General features: G+C 39.7%; 3 protein-coding genes and 2 long non-coding RNA genes across 5 annotated transcripts; 1 reads left to right on the top strand and 4 right to left on the bottom strand.

The window, feature by feature from the left end:
- Positions 1-779: 779 nt before the first annotated feature.
- Positions 780-2,044, bottom strand: LOC119985532. The gene is made up of 2 exons (XM_038829823.1): positions 956-2,044; positions 780-821 (listed from the first exon to the last, which is right to left on the bottom strand). Exons 1-2 carry the CDS (start codon positions 2,042-2,044, stop codon positions 780-782), a joined length of 1,131 nt encoding a protein of 376 aa, XP_038685751.1.
- Positions 2,045-2,410: 366 nt separating this feature from the next.
- Positions 2,411-3,978, bottom strand: LOC119985022. The gene is made up of 3 exons (XR_005465031.1): positions 3,839-3,978; positions 3,669-3,744; positions 2,411-3,418 (listed from the first exon to the last, which is right to left on the bottom strand). It is a non-coding gene; the product is annotated as an uncharacterized LOC119985022 (long non-coding RNA).
- A 983-nt stretch (positions 3,979-4,961) lies between these two features.
- On the top strand, positions 4,962-8,177 carry LOC119985961 (ruvB-like 2). Its single transcript, XM_038830465.1, has 2 exons — positions 4,962-5,805; positions 7,210-8,177. The coding sequence occupies exons 1-2, from the start codon at positions 5,057-5,059 to the stop codon at positions 7,862-7,864; spliced, it is 1,404 nt and encodes a 467-aa protein (XP_038686393.1). The 5' UTR covers positions 4,962-5,056; the 3' UTR covers positions 7,865-8,177.
- Positions 8,178-15,946: 7,769 nt separating this feature from the next.
- On the bottom strand, positions 15,947-17,366 carry LOC119986215. Its single transcript, XR_005465210.1, has 3 exons — positions 17,265-17,366; positions 16,996-17,175; positions 15,947-16,067 (listed from the first exon to the last, which is right to left on the bottom strand). It is a non-coding gene; the product is annotated as an uncharacterized LOC119986215 (long non-coding RNA).
- Positions 17,367-17,982: 616 nt separating this feature from the next.
- Positions 17,983-20,622, bottom strand: LOC119985927 (putative glycosyltransferase 7). Its single transcript, XM_038830407.1, has 2 exons — positions 18,977-20,622; positions 17,983-18,184 (listed from the first exon to the last, which is right to left on the bottom strand). The coding sequence occupies exon 1, from the start codon at positions 20,355-20,357 to the stop codon at positions 18,996-18,998; it is 1,362 nt and encodes a 453-aa protein (XP_038686335.1). The 5' UTR covers positions 20,358-20,622; the 3' UTR covers positions 17,983-18,184; positions 18,977-18,995.
- Positions 20,623-21,710: the final 1,088 nt, after the last annotated feature.

Genomic DNA, 21,710 nt, shown 5'->3' with positions numbered 1-21,710 from the left:
TGTTACAACACTACACCTCACTCAAGCTCTAAAATTACTCCTTTCGAAGCTATTTACGGAAGGAGCCCGCCCCGTCTTTGTGCTATACCCCTGGTACTATAGCAATAGCCTTGGTGGATGCTTATCTCAAGTCTAGGGAGGAGATTTTAGCTATCTTGAGGCATAACCTCACCCCTGTAGCAGAGCTGCTGGTTCAATGGCACGTTCAAGATGCGTCTGAAGCGACTTGGATCCCTTACCAACGTTTGGTCGAGCAATTCCCAAACCTTGTGGACAAGGTCTTTTGAGGGAGGAAGTATTGTCACCAACCTCTATTATGCGACACCGTTCCTTTTTGTCACTTTTAAGTCAGTTAGCCGTTAGATGAAAGGCTGGTTGATTAGTTAGGATTAACATTCACTTATCTTATTTATGTTACTCTGTACGTAGGGTTACCTTTTGTCTTGGATGTATTGCTCTGGTAAAAGAACTCTGGAGAGCCGCCTCTCTCGAAAAGGCGTATCTTTATTTGCTTGTTGTATTTGTATGATGATCTGAAACCTTCCAGTGATTTTATATATATATATATAACAATTTGTACTTGCTGGCAGAGGTGGATCTAGAAAATGGTTTGAGGGGGGGCTTGGTTAATGGTGGAGTGACAAATTAATAGGAGGGATAAAAAATTGACGGGGGTTTGGGGGCAACGCCCCCGAAAATTTTTTTTAGTGCTTAATACTAATATGGCAACAAAAAACAGTCAAAAGAAATCCATTTATTAATAATATAAGGATGAAGTCTTACAATTTAATTTCCAACTCCAAGAGACCACGTCTCTTAAACTTCAAGTATACATACAAAAAACTACTAAAGAAAGTATTTACAATTGACCTCGTCGAGTTCTCATTTTTTGAAAATTTTCCATGATTGTTTCATTATCAATTTCATCAAAAATTGCTCTCTCAATAAAGATAACTAAGCTATCATTCAACCATTCATCATTCATTCGATTGCGCAATCTATTCTTGATGATATTCATGGCCGAAAATGCTCTCTCAACCGAAGCAATAGCAACTGGCAAGATCAAAGCCATTGTCAAGAGCAAGTATACCAAAGGATAAACTTTATTTCTTCCAGTTTCTACCATTTTGCTAGCAAGCTCACCAATCCCACTCAAGTTTGTAAAATCAGTACTGAGGCGCATGTCAACAATGTAAGTATCAAGTTGATCACTAAGCTTCCATTTGTCAAATTGGGAGAAATCTTTTGGATAATATTCAGCTAGCCAGAGTAGTCTTTTCTTATCAAAATGAGAGAATGAATTAGATGGAATCAAGCAACTAACACATAGAAGTAATTCTGTATTAGAATCAGAAAATCGAGCATTCAATTCTTGAAGTTGCATGTCCAGAATAGTGTAGAAAGTCTCAACTCGATAATGATATAGATTTGTCAATTCTTCTTCATTACGTCGTCTTTGCCCTCGAGTGACATATTTAGCATTCATATCAAGTACACCAATTCCATGTTTATTACAAAACAAGGAGACATCTTCAAGAAAACAACTCCACCCACTCTCTCTCATAACTTGAAGCTGAAGTTTTGATACTTTCACCAAATTCATCGCATTCACAATATCTTGATCTTTCCTTTGTAGGGCTTGTGATAACTCATTTGTGATTGCCAATACTTTTTTCATCAAGAAGAGGCTAAAAATAAATTCAAAGGATAAAAGTCTATCAGTAATGTCTTGTGCCTCTGTGCGATGACTTGTAATTAAAGCATCACTTCCAAAAAATTCAAGCACATCAATCACTGGAGCAAACATATTAATCAAACTTAGTAAGGTATTATAATGGGAGCCCCAAAGTGTATCACCAGAACGATTGGTTTTTTGATTTAAACCTTGTCCACTAAAAATCTCCCCAATCTCAAGTGCCTTGATAGTTCTTTCAGTTTGTTTTTCTCTAAGCATATCCCGCCATTTACATGATGATCCAACAACATTCAACACCCTAGCAATGAAATCAAAAAGTGAAGAAATATGATCATGCTTCCTTGCCATCGCTACTAAAGCTAGTTGCAATTGGTGAGCAAAACAATGGATATAATATGCACAAGGGTTATCATTCAAGATTAGTGCCTTTAATCCATTAAATTGACCCTGCCTATTACTAGCTCCATCGTAACACTAGCCTCGCAATCTAGAGATACTCAGCCCATTTCTACAGAAGAAGTCATCAATGGTTGCTTTAAGTGTCATTGCGCTTGTATCAGTAACATGTTCAACTCCCAAAAAACGCTCAATCACATGTCCTTTTCCATTAACATATCTTATAACCACGGCCATTTGCTCCTTCAATGATATGTCACGTGCTTCATCAACCATAAGACAAAATTGTGCATCACCTAGATCACCAATAATGTTTTTTAAAGTTTACATTGCAAATGCATTTACAATATCCTTCTGAATTTTTGGAGCTATCAACTTTTGATTCTGTGGAGCATTTTCAAAAGTTGTTGCTTTGACATCTTCATTAATTCTACCAAAGGCCTTCAAAAGATGAATAAAATTCCCCGGATTAGATGAACTTTCACTTTCATCATGACCACGGAATGCCAATCCTTGTACTGAAAGATATCGAGCAACCTCAATTGTAGTATTCAAGCGTAGTCTATATTCAGCTTGAGCTTGATCTGATTGCCTACAAACAATGGTCTCAATATGTTGCTTTTGATTCGTCAAATCTTGACATTTCCCCCAAGCCTTATTGTGTGCACTATTGGGACCTCCCACATGAAGAGCTAATTTTTTATAACTCTTCCAATTTGAAAAGCCTTCACCCACAAAATGATCACCACCAGCTTGACGTCCAATATCTTGTTTGAAAAGATAGCAACATAGACAATATGCAACATCTTTAGATACACTATACTCCAACCAGGTAGGGAATTCAGTAAACCAAGCTTGGTTAAATCGTCTTTGTTATTGTCCAGAGTTTGTCAGTGGAAAATCATGGTTAAGAGGTTGGCAAGGACCCCTTTGCAAATATGCTCTACGGACTTGATCTCGATTGTTAGGATGATAATCCAAAATTCGAGGTCGTAGTCCAGGATCTGAATGAAGATCATCTAAGTTGATTTCCGGGCATTTTTGCTTGGTAGAAGAAGAAATATCACCTCCTTGTGGAGGAGGTGATTTTCTTTTGAGATACCTAAGCATACTGCGTTTAAAACAATGAATGTTCAGAGTTCGACTTCTAGATGATGCATGGACAAAGTAAGCAACATAAATAATGCTTTATCAGTTTGTGTAATTGTGTGTATATCTCAAAAAAATAAATTACCTGGAATGCAACAAAATCACTCTTCCCAAGCTTTTTGCTCCTATAAAGTGCCAAGACACAATGTGCAATCCAGCAATTCCACTAACATGATTCTGAAAGTGAAAAATATAAAGATGTAAGTAAGTAAAATTTAAAATATACAATGCCCTACAACTGCAAACTATAATCGAGATGACTTTTTAACTAAAATGCATTCCCAAATAATTTTATATCTTTTACAATAAACAAACTAAGCCGTTCATGCTATTTGAGATCCCAATTATTTTTAAAAAAACCCTAAAATAACACAACCAATCAATTAACTTAAATTCAGATTTTTTCTAAAAGGAAGAGTGTACCTACCAGTACACCTTTCTCGATTCAACTCCAAATAATGGATTTCATGCTTTCCACTTTAGCTGCCATGATGCTATCTCTCCTTTTGTCCCCCAATAGAGATCCAACCAAGTCAGAACTCAGAATGAAAGAAATTTATAATTTATTAAAAGAATATAACAATAGAAACAAATTACCTGAATGAAAATAGAGATCTTGAAATTCAGATGGAGATTACAAGACTAGATGCTGGAAGAGGCGAAGAACTAGTTTAGCCGTTTAGGGGAACTGCCAACTAGGGAAGAGGCGAAGACGGAAGAACTGGTTTCTTCTCTCTATGAGGCACGAGCTACGGTATATTCATCATTTCGTATGGGTTGGTTTAAAGGAAAGAATTGGGCCAATTTGGGCTTATGTTGTGTTGAATTTAAATGGGTTTACTCTTAGATATAAATATGTCATGACTCATGGTATACTATTATTTTTTTTTCAAAATTTCAGGGTGGGCTTGAGCCCACCCTAGGCTTGCATTGGCTCCGCCCCTGCTAGTTGCTGGTTGTAGCTAAGGGCAAATGCAATGAGAAACAATTTACTGGGCCAACATTTTTGTTATCCCGGTCCCACCTCTATTACACAAAAAGTCAAGTCAAACACGTATTCTAATACAGCCACATCAGCAAAACACAAATTTCTATACACTTTTTCTTCCCACACAATTTCTCTTTCCACCCAACCCAACAACATTCCATTCCTCCATATTATCCACAACAAAACTACACCAAAACATCAAATATCAATACATCCACATCAGCAAAACACTTATCCCAATACAGCCACATAATCAAAACACATTTTACAATACAGCCACATCAGCAAAAGACAACATCTTTGTTGGCCCAATACCAATTCACCATTGCATTTGCCCTAATGGGTAGTATTTTTTTTTTTTTTTGATAAGCCTACTCTTACACTGGGTGTGTAACATCACGATCCCGCCAAAACGCGCCAAAATCTGCAACTCGTCGGCCTTTACTGGTTTTATCAATCGAAGTGGCGATCGTCATCACCTTGTCCGTGTGAATGCACATGGTGTCGCGGAGGTAGAGAGCCTCTGGGAGTGACATGGTGGGGCAGAGAGGATGGTTTGACAGAGAAGTCCGTTAACGTTAACTGCGTCTCCAATGTAAAGAGTGTTATTACTTTTAAATAAATAGAGTCAATGAAGATTATTATTGTTAAGCAAATCTAATGGTCATTAATGTGCCTTGAAGATCCAACGGTTGTTAGGTGGGGTGGGATGAGATCAAAGTGAGGTGGGACTGGAAACGGTCCCAATAGTAACCGCTGCAGCTCTAAACCCTAACTCTCACCCTCTCTCGCCCTGTAGTCGTCTACACCACTGTTGCTGCGTCAATATGGCGGAGCTAAAGATATCAGAAACCCGAGACTTGACCCGAATAGAACGCATAGGTGCTCACTCACACATTCGGGGCCTCGGCCTTGACTCCACCCTTGAAGCCCGCGCTGTCTCCGAGGGTATGGTGGGGCAGACCAGGGCCCGTAGGGCCGCCGGAGTCATTCTCCAGATGATTAAGGAGGGTAAGATCGCCGGACGTGCCGTCCTACTTGCCGGACAGCCAGGGACCGGCAAGACTGCCATTGCCATGGGCATGGCCAAGTCTCTTGGCATGGAAACCCCCTTTGCCGTGATCTCTGGCAGCGAAATATTCTCCCTCGAGATGTCCAAGACCGAAGCCCTAATGCAGTCTTTTCGCAAGGCCATTGGTGTGAGGATTAAGGAAGAGACCGAGGTCATTGAGGGCGAGGTCGTCGAGGTCCAAATTGACCGTCCTGCAGTTGCTGGTGCCGCTTCAAAGACAGGAAAATTGACTATGAAAACAACAGAGATGGAGACGGTATATGATCTGGGGGCTAAGATGATTGAGGCTCTGGGGAAGGAGAAGGTGCAGAGTGGGGATGTGATTGCTATCGACAAGGCGTCAGGAAGGATTACTAAACTGGGTAGATCTTTCTCAAGGTCAAGGGATTACGATGCCATGGGGCCGCAGACCAAGTTCGTGCAGTGCCCAGATGGGGAGTTGCAGAAAAGAAAGGAGGTTGTGCATTGCGTTACACTTCATGAGATTGATGTGATCAATAGCAGGTAACTTGGTTGTGTTGTAAGTATTAGTATTGGTTGATTTGAGTATTGGTTTAATAAGATTATAGGTGTTGATAATTCAACTGATAAGCTGTTTGTTTATGTCATTTTCCATTCAAAAAAATGAGGAGTTTGTTTGCAGAAGCTCTTGATATTCCTTCATAATATGAAAGATGGTGCAAAGGAGAAATGAAACTAAGAAATGTATAGGATGTGTTGGTTTTTTTTATGAATAGTAGGATGTGTCGTTAAAGCAATAATATGGAACAATTTTTGTTTTCTTTCCTTGCTTCAATATGTAGATTTATGACCTTGTTCCTTTTCTGTTCTGTTCATGAAATTCAGGATCTCAAATCCGCAACTACCATAGGATCTCAAATTCTCAATTCCAATATGATTTTAGGCAGCGAGAGTCACCATAAATACTATGCAAATGAACTCAATTCATTTAGCTTTCAATATTTACTGAGGTGAAAAGTACTTATGCTTTCAAGTGATCTTTTTTTTTTTGAAAGGTAAAGGAGAATAATTTACTCTCGTAGTCTCGAGGAAGGTGCTTGCAGTTGCTGATGCTTTATAGTGATTTTGATCACTTGAACATACCCTTTCATTGTTAGTTCAAAATGTCTTCTTTCTTTGATTTGTTAGCTATTAGTATTTAAGGATCCTCCGCCCCAGGCAATAGTCTTGTGAGCAATTAGGTTAGAGAAATCCCATTCCTTTCCTCTGCAGTGCTTGTAGTTGCCACCTCTTGCAAGGATTGAAGAATAAATCTGAGAACATCGTATCGTTAGAATGTGAGGGCCATAGGCATATTTCCGGTTGAAATTGAGGCTTTTGTAGGACTGGGAAAATTTTTGAGAGCTTATGTTCAGCAATTGTTATTTACCCCAATGGACTGCTTATTTTTTCTTAATGTTTGGACACTTGCCAAGATTAAGTGATATGCCAAATGAGCTATTATTTTATTGCATTTTTGCTTTAATGGCACTTGTTTTGTCTTTCATATATAATGAGCCTCCCATTAATATTTAATCTAGTTGTGGTGATACGATTTAACTGATGTAGAAGAGTTTCCAAGGGATTGTTCAAGCCATATAATGCGTCTCAAAAAGGAGTTTTGGACAGATAAAAGCAAGAATTTTCAATACTGATTGACAGGTTGAGAAGAAAAGCAATGGATTGAAATTGTTCGCTATATGTGGTTATCCCTTGTATGATAGTTTATTCGTTCTTCACTTTAGGAATCTTTAGATATATAATGCTCTTTTTAAGAAGTGTTTCCATAAGCTGATGATAATAATAAATGTACATGTAAATTTGTGGAGAAGAGGGTTTAGGTTTCTGTATAGAAACTAAGACAGTCAAAAATTAATTCTCAACTTTTTCTCTGTGTTTATATTTCAGAACGCAAGGATTTCTGGCTCTCTTTACCGGAGACACGGGTGAAATTCGTGCGGAAGTGAGGGAACAAATTGATACAAAGGTTGCAGAATGGAGGGAGGAAGGGAAGGCTGAAATTGTCCCTGGTGTCCTCTTCATTGATGAGGTTCACATGCTTGACATAGAGTGCTTTTCTTTTCTGAATCGTGCTCTGGAGAATGAAATGGCTCCAATATTAGTTGTGGCCACCAACAGAGGTTTCACTAAAATCCGAGGCACAAATGAAAAATCCCAACATGGAATGCCAATAGATCTTCTTGATCGCCTACTTATTATTAATACTGAGCCTTATACAAAAGATGAAATTCGCAAAATTCTAGACATAAGATGCCAAGAGGAAGATGTGGAGATGGCTGAAGAGGCGAAGGCTCTGTTGACACATATAGGAGTTGAGACATCTTTGAGATATGCAATTAATCTCATCACAACTGCTGCATTGGCATGCCAGAAGCGGAAGGGAAAAACTGTGGAGAGTGAGGATGTTACTCGGGTTTACAGTCTCTTCCTGGATGTGAAGAGATCAACCCAGTACTTGATGGAGTATCAGAATCAGTATATGTTCAGTTCATCATCAGCAAAAGAAGTTGAGGAAGATGATGGCAATGACATGGTCTCCTGAGATTCCAGACATGTAGATTTAGCAATGGCGTGTGACCCACCTTGCCGTCTGAGAAGCGGCTGATGTATACACGAGGTTGTTATGCTTCTCTGCTCGTAGTTGTAAAAGTTAGTGTTTTGGTGGTTTTCATGTGCAGCAACAAAATTTATGGTCCTATGAAGAGAGAGTTGTTGATTTTATGGATGATTATTGAATTGTAGAAAATTGGGATGCATGCATTATCAGGTCTTTTGTAGTTAGATGCTAGTGAGCATTTATCTATGCATGGATTGAGAGGAGCAGTTATGCTAATGAATATTTATATATTGATGCATGTAGGAAGATGTGTGCAACATAACTGAGCATTTTTTACTTATCATGCATGTCCCGCTATGCATTGAATAGATGATTGATTTCATGCCGGCAATCAAAGATACTAGATTTGATGATTGTAGCATAAATTTGGATCCTAGGGTTGAGGGTAAAATTTTACCTAATCCTGACTTTAGATATGCATTTTCTTATCCTGCGTCAATTTGGTTGTCTGAGGTCTCTAATTTAAAGAAATGTGCTTTATAAACTGTTTTCCTTGTGAGCGTTAGGGTTTCTGGAGCGCCTCCAGTGTGATGACTTTGTTGTTTATTGGTGCTTGAATAGTTGTGCTATGATGATTTATAGTCTATAATAATGTTATCAGAATCGGCCCGGCCTATCGATCAGACCAGTTCAACCTCTACTTTTAATAGGGAAAATTTCAAGTCGGTATCAGGTGAAACTTTTAGACACTTAGGTTCAATCCAAAAAACTTTATCACTCTAAGGTACCATTAGTATGTTAATTACTTTGTTATCCTTGTCTTCTTCCTTTCATAACAACTACACTTCTCTGCTCTTTCTCCTTCTTCTCTCCTTATTGTTGCCGTTGGTATCTAACCTAAATTGAAGCTCACATCAATATGTAATACTCCGACCTTCCACTATCACCAACGGCAATCCATTTGACTAGAAAACGATTGGAAAGCCACGACCGACGCAAGACAAAAAGCTTCATATTCAGCCCATTTTGGCGATGTTTGGCTACACCACTACTACCATTGGACTCCCCTCGCTGAGACGCACAATGCGTAGCCAAAAATGACCCAAAATGACCATTGAAAATGGTCTTTTTAAAACAGTAATATTGATCGACCAATGTTACTAGTTCAAAACAGTAACATTAGTCGGCTAATGTTACTATTTAGAAAAAACTTTAGATTCGACCGTTTTCAACAACGGTTCTCCATACCACCATCACCGTTGGACTCCTCTCATTGAAGCACACAATGGGCATCAAATATGTCTGTTTTGAAATAGTAACATTGATCGAATAATGTTACTGTTTTAAAACCCTAAACCCTAAATCTAATCCTCTTTAAAAAAAAGTACAAAAACTAAATTTGATAGAATTTAAATGATTTAAATAATTACAAAAAATAAAAATGAACTTTTAAGGGATAAGTTTTTTGGAATGGATTTAGATGTCCAATTATTTTGAAAATGATATTAATATGTCATTTTTCATTTTTAGATAGACTAAGCAATTGACCCGTGTTGACTAACTAGACCCATGGGTTTGGCGGGCCTTGCTCGTGTACAAACTACAAATCCAAGCTTAAAAGTGAACTGTCCATGCCACGCTCTTGTTGGCTTTATAAAGTGGAGACGGAGGGACGAAAAGTGACATGCAGAGAATTTGTCATTTTGTGGCTACTTGTGGGATGGATCCCACATTAAAAAGCAATCCATTAAATGCTGCACGGTTGTCAATCTTTTATTATAAGGACAAATAACGATAAAACCTTTTTACTTTTTAAAATGAATCAATTAAGCCTTTTAATTTATTTTTTTTTGTCAAAGTAATCTTTCTACTTTGAACAATGGAACATATTAGCCCTTCCATATCATTTTGTCAACTATTGCTGACATGAATCTCATTTGCTAACATGACTTTGATCTGAGTAAAAAAGGAAAATATGTGTAAATTTGAACTTGTTTTTACAAGAAGAAAAAAAGAATAAGAAACTAACAAATTAATACACAAAATAACTTGAGCTAAGCCAAGAAAGTAAAGAGCAGCTTGTATGCACCTCCTCTTATAGTTCCCCATTATTCTTCTTCTTTGGTCAATAAGTTGCAAATCTCAAACTCCCACTTTTATTTTCTAGATTTGTATTCATCTTTCATCTCTCATCTCTTAGTTTTATGTCTCAAATGCAGGTTTCATTTTGGGGTTTTCAATTTCGATTTTGGATGGAATATGATGTTGGGTATTGCTGGGTTGGAATGAGATGTTCGGTTTAGCTATCTTCACACTTCTTCTTGCTTGGTGATAATACCAAAATAACCCCACCAATAGAAACTGATCACGTGGTACACACATGTCAACTAGACAAGAGGAAGGTCATGCGCCGACCGAACTTCCCACATTGGGAGAACTATTTATCTACAATTTAGGTAGCTCGGTACTGACAGACGAACCTACCCCATGCCCAATCCTTAGACATTTACCTTATTCGACCGAGGTGGTTCCTCTCACCCAACCGAGGTAGAAAGACTTGAATAACCTAGGTAAGGACAATCCAATAATAAAGAAATCCCAATAGGACTCCAACTCTTTGTAGAGTTTCACTCCCCTTTGGAGAGGAATACGGATGAAATTTACCCTCCAAGAAATCCTCTGAAAAAACAATGAGAGAGAGTCTGACTCCTACTGCAACTCAAATACCTCAGCTCATATAAAAATGGACCTCAAATGCTAGGTAAAGAATCTAACTCCTACACTCTAAACTACTTACTGAGCAAGAGGAAGAGCTCCGAAGAGCGAGTCATCCTCCTAAATTTAGTACCGTACTGACTTGAGCGTCGAAGAGGTACCCCGAGCACAACCTCAGAAGCCTACCATAGCTTATTTTTGTTCCCTGTGCAGGAAGGGAGGCAGTCGATAAGAAGGAAGGAATTGGTTGACTAACTGATTCGTCAAGTATGGTCAGTCATATTTTTAACGTCATCAGTTTGGCGTCGTCTATGGGAAAGAAAGTAAACGTCCCGAAAGATACTCACAAAGGTCAGACCAAGAAGAAACAATGCTACTTCAGAAGAAGGATTGTCTCCTCGAAAGAAGGAAGACCTCAGAAGAAGAAAAATATCCTTGAAAGAAGAAAGACCTCTTCAGAAGAAGGAAGGTCTCATCAGAAGACGGAATACCTCCTCAGAGAAGAAGGAATGTCTCCTCGAAAGAAGGAAGACCTCCTCAGAAGAGAAAGAAGAACTCCTTAAAAGAAGGAAGGTCTCCTTGAAAGAAGGAAGACCTCCTCAGAAGAAAAGGAAGAACTCCACAAAGAAAGAAGACCTCCTCAGAGAAGAAGGATGGTCTCCTCGGAAAAAGAAAGACCTCCTCAGAAGAAAAAGAAGGTCTCCTCAAAAGAAGGAATACCTCTTCAAAAGAGAAGGAAGAACTCCTCAAAGAAGGAAGATATTCTCAGAAAAGAAGGAATGTCTCCTCAAAGAAGGGAAGATCTCCTCAGAAAAAGGAATACCACCTCAGAGAAGAATGAAGGTCTCCTCGGAAGAATGAAGACCTCCTCATGAAAGAAAGAAGATCTCCTCAAAAGAAGGAATAACTCATAAAAGAAGGAAGACCTCCTCAAAATAAGGAAGGTCTCCTCCAAGAAGGAAGACCTCCTCAGAAAAGAAGGAAGATCTCGTCAAAGAATAAAGATCTCAGAAGAAGAAGGAAGGTCTCCTCAGAAGAAAGAATGTCTCCTCAGAAGAAGGAAGACATCCTCGGAGAAGAATGAAGACCTCCTCAGAAGAGAATGAAAGTCTACTCAAAAGAAGGAAAATCTCCTCAGAAAAGAATAAAAGTCTCCTCTGAAGAAGGAAGACCTCATCAGAAGAGAATGAAGAACTCCTCAAAAAAGGAAGAACTCAAAAAAAAATGAATGTCTCCTCAGAAAAAGGAATACCTCATCAGAAAAGAATGAATGTCTCATCGGAAAAGATTGAAGGTCTCCTCAGAGAATGAACACCTCCTCAGAGAATGAAGAACTCCTTAGAGACGAAAGGTCTCATCAGAGAAGAATGAATATTCTTCAGACAAGGAAGATCTCCTCAGAAAAAAAATGAACACTTCATCCTCAAAAAATCTACCTTAGGAAAACTACCAAATAGGAAGAAGAAGACCTACCTTTTCGAAAAATATCTTCATCGATAAATTGTCGGATGCGGCACTGTTCGGCCTACCAGTTTTCCGCCCACTAGTTCGACCACCCAGTAGAGCACACACCAGTTCGTCCTCCCGATTCAACTTGCGCCTGTTCGGCCTTTCAATTACCACAGATGAGAGGTTCCCCTTGGAAAGATTTCCATATCGGATGAGAGGTCCCCTTCAAAAAAAAATTAACGTAAGAGAAGGAAGACCTACTCGGTAAAAATCTTCAAAGGCAAATTGTTGGACAGGAGGATGGAGACCTCATGTGTAAAAAAAAATCTTCTTTGGCAAATTGCCGAACATGAGGAAGAAGACTTGCCTTCTCTAAAAAATCTTTCGCGGCAAATGGCTGAATATGAGGGAGAATACCTAACTTCTCAAAAAAAAATCTTCCTTAGCGAATTTTCAAACAGGAGGAAACCACTTCAGCAAGTCCCAAAAAAGGACCAAAGAGGTCTCACTTAGGCCACTTTGGCCCATCTAGACTGATTCTGCCCAAATGACTTAAAAAAATTCGAAGTTCAAAAAAGGACCAAAGAGGTCCCACTTAGGCAGCTTCTGCCCAAATGGCTTACAAAAATTCTAAGTCTCAAAAAAAGATCAAAGAGGTCCCACCTAGGCAGCTTCTGTAACAGCCCGCCCCCTCAATGCCAGTAACACTTTGTCCGCTTAGAGCCTAGCTGGCCCTCACAACTTTGTCTTTTCAGGATGCCACCCATCCCAATATTGCTATCGTAGAAGCACGTTTAACTACAGAGATTTTATGAGATTTGATACCACCACTCCAAGGAAAACCGATTGTTACTAGTTTGAGAGTTTGACCTATTATATTATGCACTTCCCCTCAATCATTGTTCAATGTGGGATAGTGGACATGCCTCCTGTGCAACACGTTGCACGACCCTCAAGAGCCTTACACACTTGTTGACACACAGAGCCCACATTCCACCCCTCTTAAGAGGCTCAGTCCCCGTGAGCTCACCCACGCAGGACCGTAAGTACCACACCGACCCAACCCATCGGCTTCGATACCAACTGTAACAGCCCGCCCCTTTAAGTCCAATAACACTTTGTCCGCTTTGGGCCCAATTGGCCCTCACGGCTTTGTCTTCACAGGAGGTCACCCATCCCAATATTGTTCTCGTAGAAGCACATTTAACTACGACATTTTTATGAGATTTGGTACTACCACTTCAAGGAAAACCGATTATTACTAGTTTGAGAGTTTGACCTATTATATTATGTATTTCCCCTCAAGCATTGTCCGATGTGGGATGGTGGACATGCCTCCTATGCCACACATTGTACCTCCCCTTAGGAGCCTATACACGTGCCGACACACAGAGCCCACAGCTTCGGCCTAAATAACTTAGAAAAATTCTAAGTCCCATAAAGGACCAAAGAGGTCCCACATAGGCCTCTTCGACCCAAAGGCCACTTCGGCGGCCTAAATGGTTTAGAAAATTTCGAAGTCCCAAAGAAAGGACACTTCGGCCTCGAAACACGCTTCGACCCAAAGGCCACTTTGGCCCACCTACGTCACTTCGGCCCAAAAGACTTAGAAAAATTCTAAGTCCCAAACAGGAACGAAGAGGTCCCACTTAAGCCACTTTGGCCCACCTACACCACTTTGGCCCAAATGGTTTAGAAAAATTCCAAGTCCCAAAAAAGACCAAAGAGGTCCCACTTAGGCCACTTCGACCCAAATGATTTAGAAAAATTCTAAGTCCAAAAAAGGACCAAAGAGGTCCCACTTAGACCATTTTAGCCCAAATGACTTAGAAAAATTATGAGTCTCAAAAAAAAACCAAAGAGGTCCCACCTAGGCCGGCAAATGGTTTAGAAAAATTCTAAGTCTCCAAAAGGACCAAAGAGGTCCCACATAGGCCTCTTCGGCCCAAAGGCCACATCGGCCCACCTAGGCCGCTTCGGCACAAATGGTTTAGAAAATTTCAAAGTCCCAAAGAATGACACTTCAACCAACAAGGACGCTTGGGCCCAAGGGCCACTTCGGTCCTCCAAGGCCGCTTCGGCCCAAATGACTTAGAAAAATTCTAAGTCCAAAAAAGGACCAAAGAGATTTTACTTAGGCCACTTTGGCCAAGCTAGCCCACTTCGGCCTAAATGGCTTATAAAATTTCTTCCCAAAAAGGAATAAAGAGGTCCCACATAGGTCATTTCAGCCAACCTAGGCCTCTTCGGCCCAAATGACGTAGAAAAATTCTAAGTTCCAAAAAAAGACCAAAGAATCACTTCTGCCCAAATGGTTTAGAAAATTTCAAACCGCCAGAGAATGAAACTTCGGCCTTGAAGCAAGCCTCTGCCTTGAATGACGCCTCGGCCTTGAAGCACGCTTCGACCTTGAAGGACACTTCAGCCTCAAAGACTTGTAAAAATTTTCAAGTTCAATATAGGACCGAAGTGTCCCACCTAGGCTAGTTTGTCTCGGTAAGTCGATGGCAAGAAGACTTGTACAAATTTTCAAATCCAAAATAAGACCAAAGTGTCCCACCTATGCCAGTTCGACCAAAATAGGTTAGTCGGCCCAAAAGATTTGTAAAAAATCCACTAGGTCAGTTCGGCCCAAATTCTTGTGAAAAATTTGCAAGTCCATATCAAAGGACCAAAGAGGTCCCATTAGGCCAGTTCGGTCCTCCATGTGCTCATAATAGAGAAAGTATGAAGGAAGGGAAAAGACAGAGCTAGAGAAGCTCTTCCCCCTCATAAAGTCTCCTCAGAACAAATGACTTGGTTAAAATACACGTCCCAAAAGAATGGCCAAGGAGACACGCAAAGGAAAGTAACCAAGTTAGGTCATCCAGTTGAAGGCATTTCGCCACTTAGATGCATATATATATATATAATAGCGCGGAAAGTAGTATAATCCTACTCGGTAAAATAGAGAGTGAAAGGTCATTAATCTCAATCTACATTGAAGTAAATACAAGCAATAATTACCCTCCCATCAATTCACCAAAAGACATCTCGATGAGAGTGTAGGGGGCATATGATAATACCAAAATAACCCCATCAATAGAAACTGACCACATGGCACGCACATGTCAACTAGACAAGAGGAAGATCATGCTTCGACCGAACTTCCCGCCTTGGGTGAACTATTTATCTACAATTTAGGTAGCTCGGTACTGATTGACAAACCTACCCCATGTCCAATCCTTAGTCTTTCACCTTATCCGACCGAGGTGGTTCCTCCCACTCGACCTAGGTAGAAAGGCTTGATCGACCTAGGTAAGGACAGTCCAATAATAAAGAAGTCACAATAGGACTCCAACTCTTTGCAGAGTTCAACTCCCCTTTGGAGAGGAATACGGATGAGATTTACCCTCCAAGAAATCCTCCGAAAAACCAATGAGAGAGAGTATGACTCCTACTGCAACTCAAATACTTAAGCTCTTGTAAAGATTCTAATTCTTGCACTCTAAACTACTTGTTGAGCAAGAGGCAAAGCTCTGAACAGCGAGTTATCCTCCCAAGTTTAGTACCGTACTGACTTGAGCGTCAGAGAGGTCCCCCAAGCAAAACCTCGAGGACCCTACCTTAGCTTATGTTTGCTCCCTATGCAGGAAGGAAGACAATCGATAAGGAAGGAAGGAATTTGTCTGACTAATTGATTCGTCTAGTAGGGTCAGTCCTATTTTTTACGTCATCATTTGTATTTCATTTAATGGGTTTCAATTTAGGGTTTATGTAACGACCCGTTCCGGAGGGGGTATGCGAAATTACCAATTTATCCAAAACATAAACTATTTATGCGAATTCTCCAAAAAATCATTTAACATAATTCCAAAAATGATTAAAATGTATTAAGAGATCCATTAATACATAATTAATAAGTCTTCAGAACGTAACAAAGCGCAAGTCTTTAATAATCAAACCCTACACTACCCATAAACAGCAAATGTATCCATGGAAAACCGCGCTCACCTCGAAAATTGGCCGTCATCTCCGTACTTGCCTAAAAGGGAAGGAAAAAAATAAAGAGGTTGAGCTAAATAGCCCAGTAGGGGTAAAATACCGATAAGGACTCGGATATCCCTGATGCGAATATCGAGAGAGAGAATCACAACGATAATCACATATGATATGACAAAGAGTAGAACTAGTCTACAAATACAACAATCAGCTCAAGAGTAATGCAAGAATAGGCAGGAACAATATAAACATGCTCATGCCACAATCACCACCCAAAATGCATATATATAAGCATGCAAATTATATATGCAAAACACACACCAACTCCCATTGCGCGTAGCGCCACAAATCATCCATATCCAATCATCGGCACACGGCAGTCCGGATTTCCCCTCGGAGGCCGCGGCAATCAAATCCCAGTATAATCACGTCGCACGACAGTCCGGATTTCCCCTTGGAGGCCGCGACAATCAAATCTCCGAATAATCACGTGGGAACAGATAAAGGGGAATAAATCCCAGACAGTGATCACGTCTCAAGGTGGTGTGTCGCGAGTCATAACCACCGCACAAACCAAAGCCAGACAACAACAACAAGGCTATCACATCCACCCATTTCCACAATCCGAACACACAATCAACATATATCATGATGCATGTATTACAATAAGTTTTTTCATGCACCCAAAACCCATTTCCAAACTAGTTAAGAAAATATTTTACTTTCTTAGCAAAATAGGGCACGAAACTCTACGAAGAATCCTAATCAAATCAAACATTTTCCCATAACCAAAATTACACATGCCTATCTACATGCTGAAGAGATTATAGTCAAGCACGGAGAAACGCGAACCAATGAAGAGACAACAAAGAACGATTCAAGAGTCAGGTATTTTACTCGCAAGGAAAACACATAAAAATTTAGAACACGAATTATCGAGTAATAGAGGCCAATAAATGAAGAACCCCTACCTCGATGTCAGTGCAAAACAAAGCTAAGCGTTTGCCACGTCTATTGCACCTCCTCGATCTCCTAATTCTGGTCAAGCATCCAAAAATGGCCTGATATAGAATTCGATTTCTCAAGTGTTTCTCTGGTGAGTCCTATCACCCCAATATTATCCCTGAATGATCTTGACTCCCTTTGTGTCACTAACATATCAAGCACAATGGAGTCCTCATTGAAACCCAATTCAAATCCACACTAGAGAGAATCGAAGAAGAGGTAGAGAGAACTGTACCGTCGAGTCTCTGATGATGTCCTCCGGTGACTGGGGCCACACGGCTGCAATATGTATGGGTTTAGGTTTTTTTTTTTTAGTGAAAGAGAGAGAGGCGTACAAAAGGGTGTGTTCGAGTGAAAAGAAAAAGGGTGTCTGTATTGCTATTTAGGTATTCAGGTATTTCTTGTAAATCTCTCTTTCACCCCTCTAACCTTTAGCTTATTAGTTCCTCCCGCTTGACTTAATTTTTTTTCTCAGTTATGTCCTCCCTCCAAAAGTTGGGGTTTTACAATTTAGAATTTTCAAAACCCATTCAAAATCAAAAAATATAAACCCTAAATGGATTTAGGAATTTCGGTAGGGATGTATGTTTTGCATTAGTCAATAATTAAGCCATAGGGGACAACATAATCTTTTGCCAATTATCCCCATTCCTATTCCTCATTGATTCCCACATATCAAACATTAGAATACAATGTTCCAATCAAAGTTCTTTCACCAACCAAGAATCGGAATTTTTGGAATTCTCATTCCTGTTCCCATTCGCATTTTTCGTTCTCGTTCTTGTTCCCGTTCACATTCGACCGTGCGAATGCGAACCAAACATAGCGTTAGAGGTAGCATAAGTATATTGCTACTTATTCAGTTCATAATGTCCATCAAATTACTTAAAATATTCCAATTTTACCCAAGAATTGGACTACCCATGCTCCTTGTTCCCTCTGTGCTTTTCTCATGGAATCAATGTAGTATTTTATTCTTAAGCAGGAAAGGAGTGGGCCACATTAAGTAATTGCTAGTTGCTTAGATTAACTAATCTCCCTTTAAAAAATTACATATGAACTAATATCTGCAGGAGCCTGATATACCAAATTCTCATGCATAATTCTCCACTTGCGCCGTGTAGGGAAGGCTTTGAACCACTCTAAATCATATCACTGCACCACAACAAAAGAATGTGTTTTAGCATAACGAATCAATTTTTGCTTCAAATTTTACACAAAAAATTCATATCCCGTCGGAATCAATTTTTGCTCCCCATCACATTTGCATAGTTTATTTCCTCATACTTTGCTGTTATATTTACATTATATTTTATGACCTCCAGCCCCTAACTTTTCTTGCATTTAGCATTCGTATATCTAGTTATATCTACATCATCTTAGTCAAAAAGAGAAATAATAATAACGGTGACAAGTCTTTAAGGTCACATAACCAATTAATCAGGGGTACAGAAGAAAACCCATAAACATAAATGCTTTTTAGAAAGAACCATAATTCAGTCAAAAAGGAGGGATGCCTACCAACAAAACAACGCCTTTCAAGTTGGACAAAGTATTTACATGTCCGACCCTAATCCAAATTGGGTTTTGGACCTATTTAATTGATCGCATCCGGATTGATTTAAATCCATAAATAAATCAAACAATATATAACTTAATCCGGGATTGAGTCTGGACAACTAAACAAAAGAAGATATGTGTGTTTAGATTCGAACCCGATTTTAAACCAGATAAAAACTTATATTTGGACCCAAATTTCGGACACTCCGAACTTCAACAAGTAATCATCAAACAAAAGCACCACCAAAACAAGATAACCTCATCATGCTTTCATTACACAAAAGTCTCGAAGTCTATGAGAATCAAGAGACATTATCCTTCAATTACGCACAAAAGTATCTACATGCCTTTTCATCATATGCGTACGTACAAGCAATTTGAATTTACCTTCACCATCATGGACTTCTCAAGCTGGATAATCAAACGGTACGGGAGTCACAGTGGAAGAATCCAGTAAATCCGGGTGTATGAACCCATACTTACGCAGCACCTGATTGTCGGCGAAATTAAGCGCCCTAACCATGCCATTCCAACACGTCTCTCCAGCGTACATCTTGTTGTGGTTCCCACTGCAGGGCTGGCAACCCGTGAAATGCGTGACAAACGGCCTCCTCCAACTTCCTCTTCCGTTTCCAGCTCCCTCCAGATACTTTTCCCTGAACGCACCGTATTGCTCGCTCACCTTCTCCGCGTGTCGCCTCCTCAACGGCGGCGCCGCCATCTCCGTCTCATCGTACCGCCCGCTGATGTTGGCGTACGTCGGCACTATATCCACCCAGTACCCTTCCAAGTAATACTCTCCCTCCAAGTAAATGTTGTCCCAGTACTTGTCTCTTTCTTTGTAGAGCAGATAAATCAGAGCCGTCTGATCGTCTGATTCCGGAAAAAGCTTGTCCTTGAACGTTGATTGTAAAATCTGGCCCCACTTGTCATAGTCTGGGGTCATTGGGCCCATGCTGGCCCATACATCCATGAAGTCCATGGACCACTGACAATTCCTGATAAGAAAAACACCGGCATTCAGAGCCGTCCAACTTCTCTTCTGGTATATCAGATTTTCCCACCCGTGAACCACCAGGTTGTGATTCCTGTAACGCTCGAATGGGAGCTTGAACTCCATGTCGGTGAACAAGGCATCTGAGTCAACCCACCAGATCCACTCGGCCTCCGGGTGAGCCAGCATCGCCGCTCGAACGACCGGCAGCTTGCCCCAGTACGACTTCATCACCGGTTGCAGCACCGCACTGTTGTAAAAGATATCGTAACCGTGGATTCTACAGTAATCGACCTTGTTCTTGAAGAAACGCAGAAGCATATGGTCGCCGATTGGGTTCTTACAAGGAGATGGCTGCGATCCAGTCACCATAACCACACGATCACGAGCTCCCTTAATGAACGACGGGTGGCGCTTCAGCCATTCTTTGCGTTTCTCGTCCCAATCTGTAATCGATTTCCCAAGTGAATAAGTGAGTTCTGGATCGTCGTAGAATGTCTCGTCGGGTGGGTCGCGAGTGATGTCCTCCTTTACAGTACCCTGTTGGCAGTTCATTTCGGTTGTGGTTTTTGATTCGGTGAGCGTGGTTTCAAATCCTAGATTTGGGTCAGAACTGGGGCTTGTAAAGGACCAGAAAAACCAGAAGATCAAGACGGCGAGAAATGCACCGCCTAGGAAGAGGAAGCCATCTGCGAGATAGGCAGAGGCTTTGTTGCGTACTGTGTGTTTGGCCATGGGAGAAGCTTGACACCGAGAGTAGTCAGGGGAGACCATTTTCGATTAAGGTAGGTGTTGATTGACTGTGAGAACTGAGTTGTGTGTGAGGGAGGATGGGAGTCGAAAGTGTCCTTTGACAAGCAGAGCGTCGGTTTGGTGGTACCGAGGAGGCTAAAATGCGCAGGCATGTAAAATCGTTGTCTCGTTTGACGCGTGTCCTGGACTTGACACATGGAGATGTACCGACAGTTTTGCCTAGATTTCTCGAGTATTAAACGGAATTTATACAAAATCTCCGTAATCTGCGTCTAATTGTCACAATTGCTCAAAAAAATTGTTATAAGAAAATTAAAATGGTAAGTACTTCGTAGTTTCTAGATTTTTCGTGGATATATATATCGAGAAATTCTCTTATAAGATCTTAAAATAAGGTCTTAAAATACAATCTTAACTTTTAGAATTCATTTGTAGGGTTCAAAATATTTTTTAAAATTTAAGAAAAATAAATTTGTATTTTTGATCGATTTTATCATGCACTCTTCATGTTGAATTTGATGTTTGTTTCGAACGAAAAATATATTATTGTGTTTGTAAGATCGATCAAAATACAAATATACATTTTTTCGTTTTGATGATAGAAGGCTTTTTTCACTGAATATTATTTTTAGAAGATGAATTTTCGTTCAAAAGAGGAAACCTGATAAATAGGAAGGATTATTTCAATTCAATTTCGAAAAATGAGAATCATAATTTTTTATTATTATCATCATGTATTTATAAGCAATTCATTACACTTGCATAAGCCATTAAATTCCCATGAAGTCAATTTTTTTGCCCAAAAAAAATTATTTGATCTGCTTTGTTTATTTCAGAATGTTGTTAAATCAATAGAAGCACAAAAAGAAAAATGAAAATCAATGTCAAAATCAACCGAAAGTGATAGATTGAATTCTAAACTAAAATTTAGACACTAAGCAGCTTTGAGGGTCGTGCTTTGACAAAAAAAAGGAATTTTTTTTTGCGACTTTTTTGACATACAAGAATCAGTATGTTAGAGCATTCACAATGAGATTGATTTCGAAGTACTTGAGATGATACTTTCTTAATAAATTAAGTGTTAGATGTTTACAATTGATACTTGAGATAATATTTTTTTGATAAGTTAAGCACTACATACATACAATGAGTGAAAAATGACACTTAAAAAATTAATTCATGCTACATTTTGGAGTTTAGCTTAATTGATGAATAATGAATAAAGAGATGATGAAAAAGGAAGAGAGATGTGATAAAAACTGAGAGAAATATGATGGAAAGAAAGAGACAGGTGATGAAAAAAGTAAGAGATGTGATGAAAAAAAAAAAGAGACAAAGTGAGACTCATTGTGAGTGTATATATATAGTTGATGA

This window comes from Tripterygium wilfordii, chromosome 19, assembly GCF_013401445.1.
Source record: "Tripterygium wilfordii isolate XIE 37 chromosome 19, ASM1340144v1, whole genome shotgun sequence".
In the NCBI taxonomy this organism is placed as follows: domain Eukaryota; kingdom Viridiplantae; phylum Streptophyta; class Magnoliopsida; order Celastrales; family Celastraceae; genus Tripterygium; species Tripterygium wilfordii.
The sequence above is the reverse complement of the archived record's forward strand: the minus strand, read 5'-3'. Positions and strand labels throughout refer to the sequence as shown.